This window comes from Trichechus manatus, unplaced genomic scaffold (genome assembly GCF_000243295.1).
Source record: "Trichechus manatus latirostris isolate Lorelei unplaced genomic scaffold, TriManLat1.0 scaffold00038, whole genome shotgun sequence".
Taxonomy (NCBI): Eukaryota; Metazoa; Chordata; class Mammalia; order Sirenia; family Trichechidae; genus Trichechus; species Trichechus manatus.
Window position 1 is genome coordinate 15,733,996 of NW_004443974.1, and position 15,000 is coordinate 15,748,995.

General features: G+C 41.5%; 1 protein-coding gene across 3 annotated transcripts in view; it reads left to right on the top strand.

The window, feature by feature from the left end:
- Positions 1-15,000, top strand: part of PRRC2B (proline rich coiled-coil 2B) — a 58,958-nt gene that overhangs the window by 11,045 nt on the left and 32,913 nt on the right. For 2 of the 3 annotated variants that reach the window (XM_004375771.2, XM_023730818.1), the window contains exons 5-11: positions 1,555-1,698; positions 3,587-3,828; positions 4,294-4,415; positions 4,871-5,013; positions 8,176-8,266; positions 10,282-10,474; positions 14,543-14,858. In XM_004375771.2, coding sequence (XP_004375828.1) covers positions 1,555-1,698; positions 3,587-3,828; positions 4,294-4,415; positions 4,871-5,013; positions 8,176-8,266; positions 10,282-10,474; positions 14,543-14,858 — 1,251 coding nt within the window. The remainder of the gene's footprint in view (positions 1-1,554; positions 1,699-3,586; positions 3,829-4,293; positions 4,416-4,870; positions 5,014-8,175; positions 8,267-10,281; positions 10,475-14,542; positions 14,859-15,000) is intronic. The other variant, XM_023730819.1, reaches the window with a different exon arrangement.

A 15,000-nucleotide genomic window follows, 5' to 3' on the forward strand; every position in this document is an offset into this window, starting at 1 on the left:
AGGAGACCCGAGTATGTGATTTGGGTAGAGGCCAGAGACCCAACGCTCATAGGTTCTGGTGCCAGGAGCATTGCCATTGCCTTCATTTGTGACCTTGGAAGAAGAAGCCGCTTCATTTTACTGCCTCAGCTTCTCACGGCAGAGAACAGATTTTGTGAGGGATTCTCACGTTTGAAGGAGTGTTGGGTGAACATACAAAACATTGAAACCTTAGGAATACTACTGCTGTGGTTTGAGATTTTGAGTTCTACCCTTTATCCTAGTCATCTGTGGAGGATAAATTTAATTCATGCATTATGATGATACCTTCATGAATGTTGAGGCAGAAAGAAAGTACGAACAGCAGTATTGGAATTTGCTGTTTGTTTCCTAATTTCAAATTACCATGTTTTAAAAATACGTCTTCTCCTGTTTTATTCTTGCCACTGACCTTTAACAAAATGAAGTGACTATGTGAGTCAACATCCTCCTTCAGTAGAACAGTAGAGGTCCTTTGTGACACTTGGGGGTTTTCTCTCAGGTTAATCGTTGGTGAATAATATGTCCAGTTATCACCCTGGCAGGTTTATTTGACCCTGGACCTTTTTACTAAGGAGGAGGGCAAATGAATGGCTGCCTTGTGCATCTGCACTAGTCGCAGCTGCATCTTTCTGGCAAAGTCTGCCTTAGTTAACAGGTCCATGAATCAGTGGTCCTGAGAATTGTACCTGAGGGGAACTTTGAGTTTAACTGTATGGGGAGCGGGGGATGCCACTGTCAGACATTGTGGTGTGTGATGTTACCGCACTTTTTACATTTACATAGTCCTGGGCATGTGCTGCATATTCTAGATAAAAGAATCAAGTCTCCCTCCTAAAATGCATAATTTATTACCTATTCATCCAAAAAAAGAAAAAGATTAATGATACTCTGTGCTAAGTGCTATAGGTGATAAGCAAAATAAGAAAAGGTAGAGAGCAAAGAAAGAAATGGATCCCTGAGTTATAAAAGTAAAATGTTTGGCCCTGAAAGGCTTGAGGAACTTTATAGAAAACAGTAAATTGAAATGAGCAGAAGAAAGACAGATGAGCTAGGAGTGTCAGTTTACACAAACTCTTGTGTGTAAATTTAGGGCAAGGACCTTTGGGGAGGCATCAGGGAGAGACATACCTTCAGTTGCCATTACCTCCATGTGAAAGCAGTTGTCTGACTTGGGCTGATTTTACTGAAGACTGTGATTATCTGCCACCCAGGGCAGTGAGAGAGGCCTTACTGACTTCTTCCAGGAGAGGGAAGGATGTGGGCTGGAGTAGCCATGCTGTCTTACCCCATGCCCTTTTTAACCGACAGTCTGCACCTGCTGGGCAAGGATGTGGCGCAGTTGTGGCCAGCAACATGCTCTCCCTGTCATCCTTAGGGACCCCGTAGTGCTGCTTTGCCAGCATCACACAGCTCACTTAAAAAGAGCCCACTTCTGGGCAGAGTGGCTTTAAACGTGTTATGGGATTTGTAAAGGAGAGAACTGTTGATGCTGATCTCACTTGCTCCATTAAGTCTTTCTGGTTTTCTTGGCAGGTTTAAGGGGCTCAAGCCGACTATTATCCTTCTCTCCCGAGGAATTTCCGACGCTGAAAGCAGCTGGAGGGCAGGACAAGGCTGGCAAAGAAAAGGGCGTCTTAGATCTGTCGTATGGGCCAGGACCAAGCCTCCGCCCTCAGAGTAAGTGAACAGCCGCCTCTGTCTTGGCACATGTTGGACCAGCAGGACTTCCCCTTCTTGTCTTTCTGCCCTTTTAGATGTGTGCCAGTTCACGAATAGCTGAAGCTCCTGGGGTCGCAGGATACTTATCTGGAAAGCAGGGCTGTTGATTCTTTACCTGATCTTTGCATCTGTTGGAAGGATTCCCTAGGCTATTCTAGGGGTCACATCTGCCTTTCTTGACCTTTGGGTTGGGCCAGGGCTGTCCCCTTCCCATCTGTCATCCAAATGTTAGTTTTGTTATGCTTGCCTGGTCGTGGCAGTGACAGGCAAAGGACCAATTAACTGGAGTCCTGATTCAGGAGTTTGTTTTCTAAACCGTTGTTTGCCAAACTTAGCTGAATCCTATCAGAATCACTTGGGGAGTTGGTTAAAAAAGACTAATCTCTAAGGTCTTCCCCTCTTGCCCCCGGTCAAATTGGAATCTGTGTTTGTAATATGTTGCCCTGGGGATTGTTAGGTAGCCAGCCCAGCACTGGTTTCTGGCTGAGGAGTCAGCAGGATTGTGTAGCAATACTTGCTGGTAATATTTGTTGTTTAGGAATGTGATTTTTGGTCTCTTCTAGGTAGGGATTCTGAATTGGCTGTTGTATTTTGGGACTTGATCAGGTCTTGAAATGTGGGGGGCTTTTGTTTGCTTGTCTTGATTAATCCTCAAGGCCTTTTCTGTTTATGGTACAGTATCCCAAAGTCAGAACTGACATTTTGTAAATTAATGATCAGTAAGCAACTTATTACTTAAAACATTACTGTTTTGTCAGTGGCCTTACACAGGGTCATTTTGTGTGCTCCAAATACATAATCAAATTCTTTAGACCAAAAATTGTATCTTTCTGGGATTCAGATGAGCTGCTTTGTAAGTCTGTAGAAATTTAGAAGTAGAAACTTCTGGATTTGCTTCTGTATCTTCATTTGAGAAGACAATGTACATGGCCAGAGGGCTTGCCCAAGATCACATGGCAAGTTGAAGAGCTGGAAGCAGACTCAACTTTGTGGCTCCTGTCCTGGCTCTCTTTCTCTTAGGGGTCACATAGCTCAGAGACCTTTTATTTTTAAACCTTTAATCAAAAGTTGACTGAAAGGTAGGGTCTTTGGTCTCATCTAACTTCTCATAGGTCTGTAATAATTTTCATTGGATCTTGCTACATTTTGCAATGGAGAGCATCACCTTAAAAAGATAGCTGGATAGGTTTGCAGGTTTCCATCTGTGACCTGTAGGAGCACCTTACAGGCTGCTGTGGGAGAAGGCAGGGACAAGGCCTGGTGGGTAGGGCTCCAGACCCTTCCACATCCCCACCAGAAGGATAGCAGCTCTGCTTTATCTGTCTTATGAATGGGCTAATGTCTTTGTAAAAAGGTGCCACTGCTAAACAAAGCTGAAAATGTTGTTTCAAGAACTCTAGTTTTAATATAAATTCAATACTGAGCACAGTGCTGACCCTAATGAGGGCTAGGTCAGTATTTGTTGAAGGAATGACTCAAGGCTCTTTTCATCAGGGTTCTCTTAATTTCTTTAGGGTGTAAGATCTGGGGGCATATGTAATCTCTATTAATAGATGAGGACCATGTCTTACTTACCCTGCCTCACCTTCTTTCTGAGTAGACTTTATTTTATATTTCTCTTACAATCAGACTCTTCCCTCAGCAAGTTCATACCCATTGGCTAGGTGTCTGCCCCTTACCTTCCCTGACAGACTTGACAAATTGACTTGATTCTTCACTTTTGGTTTTTTTATTTTTATTTTTTTGTTTTTGGTAAATGAGGGGGTCCCTTGACCTTCAGAACCTCATACAATCCCTCCTTCCCCCTCCTCTTTCCTCTTCCCTTTTGCCCCCTTTCAATTTCCAGATGTGACAAGCTGGAGGGAGGGCGGTGGGCGAAACATAATTTCTACCACGTCTCTGAGCGCCTCCCCAACTGAGCTGGGCAGCAGGAACTCGAGTACGGGAGACGGAGCCCCCTCCTCGACATGTACCAGCGATTCTAAGGACCCCTCTCTCCGCCCGGCTCAGCCTGTCCGAAAAGGGGCTTCACAGTTCATGGGAAATGTATACCACCCACCTACATACCATGACATGCTTCCTGCTTTTGTAAGTCTTCAGAGTGTACATTTTTTTATCCCATGAAGTTGGATTGTTCATGTCCAGCAGAACCTAGTTCAAGTGGTTGAATGTCCACCTTGAGTTCTCCCTCCCAGTTTCGTTCTTTGCCCTGATACCTTACTTTGAAGGTTTCCATTAGTTTTTGTATTTTCTCTCCCCCTTTTTAAATCTCAAGGGCCTTTGGCTTCTCTCCCTGGTGATATGGGTGTTATTTTAGCCCTGATTCTTTAGAAGAAGGAGAGGCAGGTATTCCCCAAAGCACAAGTCCCCAAATTTACCTACCAGCAGCAGGAAAAAAATGGGGGAAATGGTGGTAGGATTGAGTAGGAAACCCCGAGACTTTCTTGTTTTCTTTCTCCCATTTTCCGTTTTCCAAAAGAAACTCTTAATTCAAGTGAAGCTTAGAATTTGGTCTATTACCAGAAAATCCTGTTCATTGATGTTATGTTTCAGATGTGTTCACCACAGTCATCAGAGAACCAGGGTACAGTGGAACGAGGATCTTTTCCCCTTCCTCAGCTCCGCCTTGAACCCCGTGTTCCTTTTAGACAGTTCCAGATGAATGACCAAGATGGGTAAGGCTATTACATTATAATCATGTATATAGAGATTACTGCTGGTGGTGGTAATAGACAAGATAATGGGCTAATGTATGAAAGTGCTTTGTCCTCTAGAGACCGCAGTGAATCTAAAGACCAACCCCAGACCCCAGAGTGTGTGTGGTGACTGGCATTTGGGGCTGGACAAGAGATTGAGTTAAGATTTCAAGTTCCTGGGAGAGTTGATATTTTGGCACGTGCTTTTTGCCTAGACATTAGCACTGAGCATATAAAACTGCAAAATGAGACAGAACTTCTCTCTGAGATGTATTTGTTCATTATGTATTTCTTTTTAAAGGAAATGATTTAAACATTAAATTCAAACATGAACCTTTGTGATGTAGGACTTAGTTTTGGAAAGGTACTTGGTTTTGCTTCTAGCTGTATGCTTGACACAAGTCCAGCACCTGTACTCTTTTCTCCCTTATCAGAAAAGAAAACAGGCTGGGAATGGCTCGCCCAATCCGTCCACTAAGGCAGCTGGTGGAACGAGCGCCGCGGCCTACCATCATCAATGCAGAAAACCTGAAGGGCCTTGATGACCTGGACACTGATGCTGATGATGGCTGGGCAGGTGGGTTGGTGTTTCCCGGTGGACTTAAAACAAATGGTTTAGAAAAAGCAAGACTGAAGTCCGTCTCTGCTTACCAGGGACACAAGCCCTTTGACATCATGGTATATTTTCCCTTGGCAAGATGAGAATGAGGAGGGGGCAGGGGGAGAGCATCTTTGATGCCCCATATGGGTCCTCATTTGCAGTCAGACCAGTGGTTGCTTCCTGACTGAGTGGTGTCTTCTTTCGGTCTTGTTCTTAAGAGCTGTGGAAGATATTACTGTTAACGCTTAAAAAAAAAAAACCTTTTGTAATGGAAAATTTAAACAAAACAAAATAGTATAATGAACTCCCAGTTACCCATCACCTAGCTTCAGTAAGTACCAACATTCTTCCATTCTTGTTTCTTTATCTCCACCCATGCCTCATCCCACTACCTGATTATTATTTTTTTTAACAGTTCTTTTTGTTTGTTTGTTTTCAGATAAATTTTATATACATTGAAAGACACAATTGTACAGTTTTGGTTAATACACTTGTGTGGCCCACACCCCTGTCAAGATATAGAACACTTCCTCACCCCAGTCCCTTCCCAGTCAGTCTTCCTCCCCTCCTGCCGTCCTGCCCAAAAATCAACCAGTCTTAATACTTTCACCATAGATTAGTTTTACCTGTTATAAAACTTCATATGAATGGAATCATATGACTTTTATGATTCTTTTGTGCTCAGGTCCTGTTGCTCAGCATAATGCTGTTGAGATTCCTCTATGTTGGTGTATGTATCAGTAAACCAAAAACCAGTTGCCATAGAGTCAGAGCTAATTTCTAGGCTCTACATTGTTGTATCAATATACTACAGTTATTTATCCAGTCTCATTAAGAATAATATTTTCATTTCTCTCAGTGTATATCTGGGAGTGGAATTATTGGGTCATATACCTGGTGGATGTATGACTAAATTTATAAGAATGATCCAGATTTTTTCCCAAGGTGGTTGGTTGTGCCATTTTACATTCCCAACAGCAATTTGTGAAAATTTGGTCACTCAACATTCTCCCAACATTTTGTGTTAGTCCCTTGAATTTCAGTCATTCTAGTGCATGTATAGTGGTATCTCATTGTGCTTTTAATTTGTATTTTCCTGATGACTAATGATAATAGCGCATTTTGTGTGTGTTTTTTGGCTACTTGTATATCTGTAGGGACTGTAGTGTCTGTTCAGTTTCGTTTTTATTAGATTGGAGGATTTTTTTTCTTTATCTATTCTGTATATGAGTCCTTTGACAGGTAAATATTTTGCAAAAATTTTTCCTATTATGTGGCTTTCCTTTTTTTTTTTTTTTTGACAGTTTTGATGAGCAGAAGTTTTTAATTTGATGAAGTGTACTTTATGAATTTGTTCTTCTATGGTTAATACTTTTGGATCCTATCTGAAAAATCTCTGCCTCCCCCCTAGTGGTGAAGATATTTCCTGATGTTTTATAGTTTTAACTTTTAGGTTTATGATCCATGTTGAATAAATTTTTCTGTATATTGTGAGATAGGGACTGAAGTTCTTTTTTTTTTTTTTTCCTTCTTCCTTCTGGTTTTTTTTTTTTTCTTTCTTTTTTTACATACAGATATCCAGTTCCATTCTATTTGTTGATAAGACTTTCCTTTCTCTATTGAGTTGCTTTGGCACCTTTGCCAAAAATCGGTTGACTATGTAAGTGTGAGTCTATTTCTCGACTCTGTTCTGTTGATCTATTTGTTCATACTTTGTATACTGCACTGTAGTTTTATAGTAAGTCTTAAATTTAGGTACTGTTCTTTTTCAAGATTATTTTGACAATTCTAAGTTCTTTGGCATTTACATATAAATGTAAAACCAACTTGTCAGCATTTTCAAAGAGCTTGCAGGCATTTTCGTTGGGAGTGTGTTGAATATATTTAGGAAGAAGTGACATCTTAAGTTTTTTTTTCTCTTAATTTTGTTGTTGAGAATATACACAGCAAAACATACACCAGTTCAACCATTTTCTACATGTACAGTTCAGTGACGTTGATTACATTCTTCAAGTTGTGCACATCTTTTCTGAGTTGTTCCTCCCCCATTAACATAAACTCACTGCCCCCTAAGGTTCCTATCTAATCTTTTGATTTGCTGTTGCCAATTTGATCCCATATAGATAGTTCTTAAAAGACCATTAACACTGAAAGCAGACTATTTTTTGCTACTTAAGCTGAACTGTTATATGATTTTAAGAAGACTTCAGGGGATATTTTTGGTTTAAGGTTTAAAGATTATCTCAGGGCACTAGTTTCAGGTGTTCGTCCAACCTTCATGGCTCCAGGAAGTCTGGAGTCCATGAAAATTTGAAATTCTGTTGTGCATTTTCCCCCTTTTGACCAGGATTCTTCTATAGAATCTTTGATCAAAATGTTCAGTAATGGTAGCTGGGCACCATCCAGTTCTTCTGGTCTCATGGCAAAGGAGTCAGTTGTTCATGGAGGCAGTTAGCCATACATTCCATATCCTCCTATTCCTGACTCTCCTTCTTCATCTGTTGCTCCAGATGAATAGAGACCAGTTGTCCACTTGCAAGCTTTTAAGACCTCAGGCATTCTCACCAGCAATGGATAAGAGTTCCAGTTTCTCTACATCTTTGCCATCTTTTTTTTTTTTTTTTTATCTTAGCCATCCTAGTGGGAGTGAAGTGGTAAATAGGGACAATTTGATATCTTTTCAATTTATATGCCTTTTATTTTTTTTTCCCATTTGTCTTATTATACTTCCCTGAGGACTAATGATGTTGAGCATCTTTTCATGTGCTTGGCCATTTGTATGTCCTCTTAGGAGAAATGTCTGTTTAGATCTCACTAGTAAAGTTTCTGTATTGCAAGGGTAGAGTCCTGCCCGGTTTCTGCTTGTTTTTGCTCACTCTCCTCTGCCTTTCAAATATATATTTTTTAATATTTTGTCCAGATTTTAGAATTGTTATCTCAGAGAAGGTTAGTCTGAAGCCAGAATGGCCCTTCGCTTTTATCCATAGTGTTTGTTCTGGTGGTAGCCGCTGGGCAGCTTGACTTACTCACCAGTTGGGTTGGCATAATTCTTAACTCAAGGAAGTGGTCTGTGGTGCTCTAAGCAACATTGAAAGTCTCATTTTTTCTCATAATTCTTGGGCCCTCCTGCTGTTATAGGCCTTCATGAAGAAGTGGACTATTCTGAGAAATTGAAATTCAGTGACGATGAAGAAGAGGAAGAAGTTGTGAAGGATGGCAGACCAAAGTGGTAAGGATCCCCACTCGGGTTCACGCATCATGCCATTGTAACCTGACATGACCAGTATGTACATGCCGCAGGGCTTGTTGGTGCTGCCATGTGCTGCTCACTGTGCCAAGTGCATTTCATAGTTACCCCTGCAACCTCTCAAGGTGCAGATATTGTTCCTCTTTTGCAGATAAGGAATGATAGCTCTTGAGACAGCTGTTAAGGAATGGAGCCAGGGTTTGCATCCAGACAGATCTGAGTCCTAAGCTAGTGATCGTAACCCCTGTGCCACTATTTCCGAGAACGTGTCATGCAGACCAGTTGTTCCACAGGTTGTCTGTGGGTATCATGCACAAAAAGAGTTCTGTGCCCAGGCAAGTTTGGGAAACCACTCTGGGCTCAACTGACTTGTTTACTCCAAGATGTACCAAACCTTGAGTATGCCAAAGTACATTGGGAATCTCTGGGGAGGGGAGAGAAGCAGTATGCAGAGCAGGTCAGATTTACCACACTTAATTGACTACTTCCATCTTTTTTTTAAAAAATCATTTTATTGGTCCAGTTTCACTCATACCACCTTTGGATAATACTTCATTGTACTGTTGTCCCTCTCGTTTTTATCATAATTTCAGTAGCATTGACTACTACTTTTTAAACAGTGCCTATGATTGCTTTAATTTGCGATTTTTTTCTTGTTGAGTACTAGGAAATACAAATGCTTTCCTTTGTGTGAAATTGCCTGTTTCATTCATACATTTTTCTATTGGACTCATTGTGTTTTCCTTTAGAATGGATTGTTTTATATTGTTTGATATTAATGCTTCGTTGTTTGTTGCAAGTGTTTTCCTCTTTATTGTCAATAATTGAATTTTTATATAGTCCAGTCCACAAGTCTCTTTCTTTGTGATTTCATCTGTTGCTTCAAAGCTCCAGAAGTAAGTGCTCCTTCTGGAGAGAACTTGAAATGATCTTCTGCCACTCTTTCTCTGATGATACATAAAAATTAGCTAATTGAGGCTGGCGTAATTTATTTTGATGCTGTTTCTTTTCACCCAAAACTTTGAATGTATTTATGAAATCTTTGTTGGTCATTTATTGGAACACTAAGTTCAAAAAGAAGTACAATCAAGAATTTAAATCAAAGGCAAGACATAAAATCTTAGAGACTTATTGGAGCAGTAGGACACGTTGTTCCTTGTCTCTTTCAGTTGTTGTGAGTCAAATATTCAACCAATCAAGCGAGACATGGATTTTGCACCCAACTTTGCCACTGGCTAAAACCAAGGACACCTCAAATTTAGATTATCTAAACCACCTCCTCCCTTAACCTGTTCTTTTTTCAGTGTTCTCTGTGCTGGTTGATGATATCCAACTCCCAGCTTTCACATCCTCTTTGAAATCTTTATGTCCTCACACATGATTGGTTCCTGGAATTTCCCCTGACTTCATCCCTTCCTATTCATTGTCTGAGACCAACATCCTTTCTTTTCTGGACCATTCAGTGGTTAGCCAACTCATCTCCTTCCTTTCATCCTATCCTTCACACTGTGCCTTAGTCATCTTCTGTAAACATGGATCTTCCGTGATGGATCAAGAACCTTCATGTGGTCTGTGTTTCTCACAAAGTCAAGTCACAAGTTACTAGCAATTGTTGCCCTTTCTGTAATCTCCTAATCCACCTTACCTGTCTCATCTTCCACCTCCACATACGTGTGTACATAGACATACACTCATGCACACACGTTGGCCATAACTGACTCCCTGCTTTTTCCTGAACTCCTTTATTTACTGGACATCTCTTTGCATAAAGTAAGAAATTAAATATCCTGCCTGGAGATTTGTATATAAATCACTTGGTAAATGTTGGTGCTGAGTTTTGGTGTTCTGGGCATGTCTTTTCACCCATAAGGGTGTCTAGTGTGATGGAGAAAATTGGTAGATAGAAAGCTGACTTAGAAATTCCCAAGGCCTGCAACCAGTAAGATCAGACCTTGGGCTCACTGGGAAAACTTAATGTTGAATGTGGTTTGTCCTAGGAACAGTTGGGACCCTAGAAGGCAGCGGCAGTTGTCAATGAGCTCTGCGGACAGTGCTGATGCCAAGCGTACCCAAGAGGAAGGAAAAGACTGGGGTGAGACAGTAGGCATGTCCCGTGTCGTCCGAAAGATGCCGGAATCTCAGCCACCTTCCAGGAAGCTTCACAGCTGGGCGTCAGGCCCTGACTATCAGGTACCATGGGCACTTGAGGGGTTCTGTGCCAGGCAGATGAGCTGGGACGGACGGACACACACACATGTACACACACACACACACCCTTTTGAAATTCATTTGACCAGAGTTCCAAGACAAAGACTGCAACAGATCATTTCGCTGAGCATTTGTATGTTGTGCATTTGTACACCACAGAGTTCAGTGGCTGGGTTCCTAAAAAGTCCTAGGTGGACCTTTTTTTAATTTAAAAATTTTTTTTTTTTTTTTAATTTTGAAACAGTCACAAACTTATAGAAAAGTTTGAAATACAATACAGAGAATTTTTTTTTTTTTTTCTGAACCGTTTGAAGAGTATATTGCCGACCTGATGCCCTATCATCCTAGAACACTTTGGTATATATTTCCTTTCCAGAAAGGGACATTCCTTTTACATAACCACAGTGCAGCCATCAAAATCAAGAAATTAGCCATTAAATTCTCCGACTCTATTCAGCTTTTTACCAGTTGTCTCAATAATGTCTTTTTTTTTTTTTAATAGCGAAAGGATCCAGTTCAGCGTCACATATTGCCTTTGATTGTCATTTAGTCTCTTTCAGTCTGGAACACTTCCTCAGTCTTTCCTTAACTTTCATGACTTTGACACTTTTGAAGATTAAGAGCCAGTTGATTTTGTGGAATGCTCCTGAAATTGGGTTTGTCTGGTGGTTCCTCATCATTCATTAGGTTCAAGTTATCCATATTTGGCAGGGATCTTATAGAAGTGACAGACTCTTCTCATTGTATCTAACTCGGTGACTGATTTCCCTTTGTCCCAAAGTGTTCACTTTGACCACTTGATGAAGGTGATCTGTCAGGCTTCCCACTTTAAAGCTTCTTAATTAATAAGAATTTTCCAAGGAGATGCTTTGAGACTGTGCAGATATCCCATTTCCCATCAAACTTTCAATTTATTCATTTATTTACATTTCACTGGATTATAATCTGTTACTCTCATTATTTGTTTTGAAACTCAAGTTGTCTTTAATTTGAACATTGAGAACCTCTTCATATTGGCTTCTGTGTCCTTTTTACACATCTCCATCATTTTTTGAGCACTTCCTTGCTTTCTGACAGAACAAGATTTCCCCAGGCTCATCTTGTCCTTACCCTGCCTTGGCCCTGGAATCAGTCATTTCACCAAGAAGTGCTAGTTCCTGTTAGTGAAGAATGATATTTGGAAACCAATATCTGGGCACCGGGAGTGCTCACTGCTCTTGGGAGTTAGGGAATGTATTTGTGTGTGTGTGTGTGTGTGTGTGTGTGTGCGTGCGTGCACGCGTGTGCACATTTACATCTATATCATTTCTATGTCTGTATTGAAACATTGAGTTCAGACTCATACCTCTAATTCCAGTCCAGTTTGCAGAATTCATTCTAGTTTTCTCCGTTTCTGTATTTGTAGCTCCTTTTCTCCTGTTTTCCGTAATATTTATACTTGGTCAATCCTCCATATGTGACCAATCTTCCATTTCTGCTGCCACGCTCTCTTCCTCGCACAGATGCCTTCCTCACCCTACATGGACTCCAGTGCCCTCATTCCAGGCATTCCCCTCACATGGGTGCCCTGAAGTTTCTCGTGGGCCATCTCTCCTTAGGAATGTCTTCCTCAGCCTGCTTGGTCTCCTCTGGCACCAGGTGCCTACCTTCTTTGCCACACCTAATGACTTCAGGAGGGAATTAATCAGTAGGGGTAGAGGTGGGAGAAGGGGAAGACATTATTTTGAGTATGCTTGGTAAAACTTGCCATTTTCAATGTACTTTGCTATTTAAAGAGCTCCTTTTCCATATTTTCTTACAAGTAATGCCCTTTACCTTCAGTCTTGTTTTTTTCCCCATTGAATACCCATTTAAACAAATTTCTTTTATAAAGGTCAGCACAAAGCTGGTTCCTATGAGGCGGAGGTTGAAGATGTCTCAGATGTCTAACTTTTCCAAGCTGCTGTACCACTCTATCATCTCTAACATCAACTGCTCCCTCTCGCCTCAGTTCTCTCCCTCCTGTATTTAGATTCCCTAATTTGCTGCAGTGTCTCACAGAACTCGATGAACCATGTAAAGGAAATGGCTCACGCAGTTGTGGAGGCTGGCAAGTCCCAAATTCATGGGTCAGGTACACTTCTCTCTGGCCTTCAGTCTCTGCCCAGAGGCACTCAGCTTTCTCACTTCGTGGGCCATCTCCTGTGGGTCTCTGTTCCCGACCCCTGCTGTGGGTCTTTTCTTCTTTGGTGGTGGTAGGCTCTCCTCTCTGCTCTGGAATTGGCTCTTCTTTAAGGCAAAACTGACCAGTCCCCTTGTTGGGCCACAATTATCTTATTTGCACAGCCCCATCCAGTCACCTGGGTGGGAGTCACAAGACCATGGCTAGAAAGGCCACACACAAAAGTAATCGCACCACACCATTATATGCCAGATACTGTGCTAGGTACAGGGGACACAAAAGTGAAACAAAGTAAACCCAGTAACACTTTTTTTGGAATTCAATTTTTCATTTATAGGTTGAGGTTGCTCAATATTTAAAAAAAGGTTTCACTTTGATCTTTTCATAGTAACACTGTTAATAAACAAAGTTGAGTTGATAGTTATAAAATCTATGTAATAAAATTATACATCCCAAAGAGTTTTCTGACCAAATTTGTGAAAGAAACATTGTCTTGGTTATAAGGGACTTAAGCATCTATGGATTTTGATATCCTCGGTCCTGGAACCAGTCCTCCACAGATGCCAAGGGACATCTGTATACCCTTTGATTCTGCTGAAAAAAATAATCAGGGATATGTATGCAGCAAGACAATACGCTGCCGTTGCAAAGCATGGGAAAAAGTTAACATTCGATGGCAAAGTGAAAGAAAAATGCCCACTTTGGTCCCAACTGTTATGTAAAAAAGTACCTTCATCCTTCTAAACTGTGAGTTTATAATCTTTTAAAATTGCAGTACTTGTCTCTGGATTATGAGAAATTAATTTTTAGGAGAGTTCTTGACTACAATAAATGTTGCATATTTATTTTATTGCGGTAGAAGTGGAGCCTGGTGGGGCGGTAGTTAAGAGTTACAATAGTAAACCGCATTAATACACTGCTATGAGGAAGGAGGAGCACTAATGAAAAGGTCGGCAGTTCGAATCCACCAGTGCTCCTTGGAAACCCTCTGGGGTGGTTCTACTCTCTCCTATAGGGTCACTATGAGTTGGAATCTACTCAACAAAAAGGCATAATTTTGGGTATTTTCCATTTCATGATTTTTGACAGTTGTATACACCTGTGTAACTACCATTCAAAGCAGGAAATTATATTTTTTTGATAGTTGGATCTTGTTGGAATTTCATTGTGACTGGAGATCAGCTAAACTTGCCCATCGTTTATGCTATTTATGTTCTGTGTGCAGCTTCCCTCCTTGCAGATCAGAGAGAAATCTTCCCAAGTTTTGAGAGATTTTTTTGTTTTAACACTACCTCTTTGGTGCCACTGGTGTTGTCTAGTAACTGGCAACCAAGGACAAACTCAGAAGTGGGAAAATGTCCAAAAGAGATGGTTTTAGAAATGCTTTTTTGTTGAAACCATGTATCAGTGAATTTCTGTTTTTCCATGGCTGTTTATGCCCAGAGGTTTATATATTTTCATGAGGGGAAGGAGTAGAGCAGTTTTTTTGTGACTGAGGAAGAATCAGTGAGTGTGGGGTTTCCCGCACCTGTTATTTAGCCATGGAGGCCCTAATCCAGTTCCATTAGCAGTGGTGAGAGCTTCCATTTACTGAGTGTTTCCTATGTGTCCGTCAGTGCTGAGTGCTCTGCAAACATTACTGCACCTTCACAATCACAAGAGCTTCCTTTGTTATCCTCATTTTACAAATGCGGAGCTAAGGTATAGAAAAGTAGCACTTCCCCAGCCTTTTCCAAATACAGTAAAAGACCTGCTTATTGCAATCACTGTGTTGCCTCTCAGAAGTGCTCAAGGATCTTGGGAAGGAGACCAGATCCCAAAATGGTAGTGGCTCGTATCTCTTGAGTTTTTGACCTACGGTTTCATCAGGCACTTCCTTCTCTTGGCAGAAGTCCTCAATGGGCAGCATGTTCCGGCAGCAGTCCATTGAGGAAAAAGAGGACAAGCCACCCGCACGACAGAAGTTCATCCAGTCAGAGATGTCTGAGGCCGTGGAACGAGCCCGCAAGCGCCGGGAAGAAGAGGAGCGCCGAGCCCGGGAAGAGAGGTTGGCTGCCTGTGCCGCTAAACTCAAACAGCTGGACCAAAAGTGTAAGCAGGCCCAGAAGGCAAGTGAGACCCAGAAGCAGGTAGAGAAGGAAGCCCCCCGATCTCCAGGCACCGAGAAGGTGCCCCTCCAGGAGAATGGCCCTGCTGTTCACAGAGGTAAGAGATGGACCCTCAGCTCACAAACTGGGCTCTTTTCATTGGCCTATTGTTGGCATCTTACCTACTTCTCAGTACAATCTGTGGCTTACAACTAGATAGATTATATTGGGAAACATCAGTTAAGAGTTTAGGCTCTGAC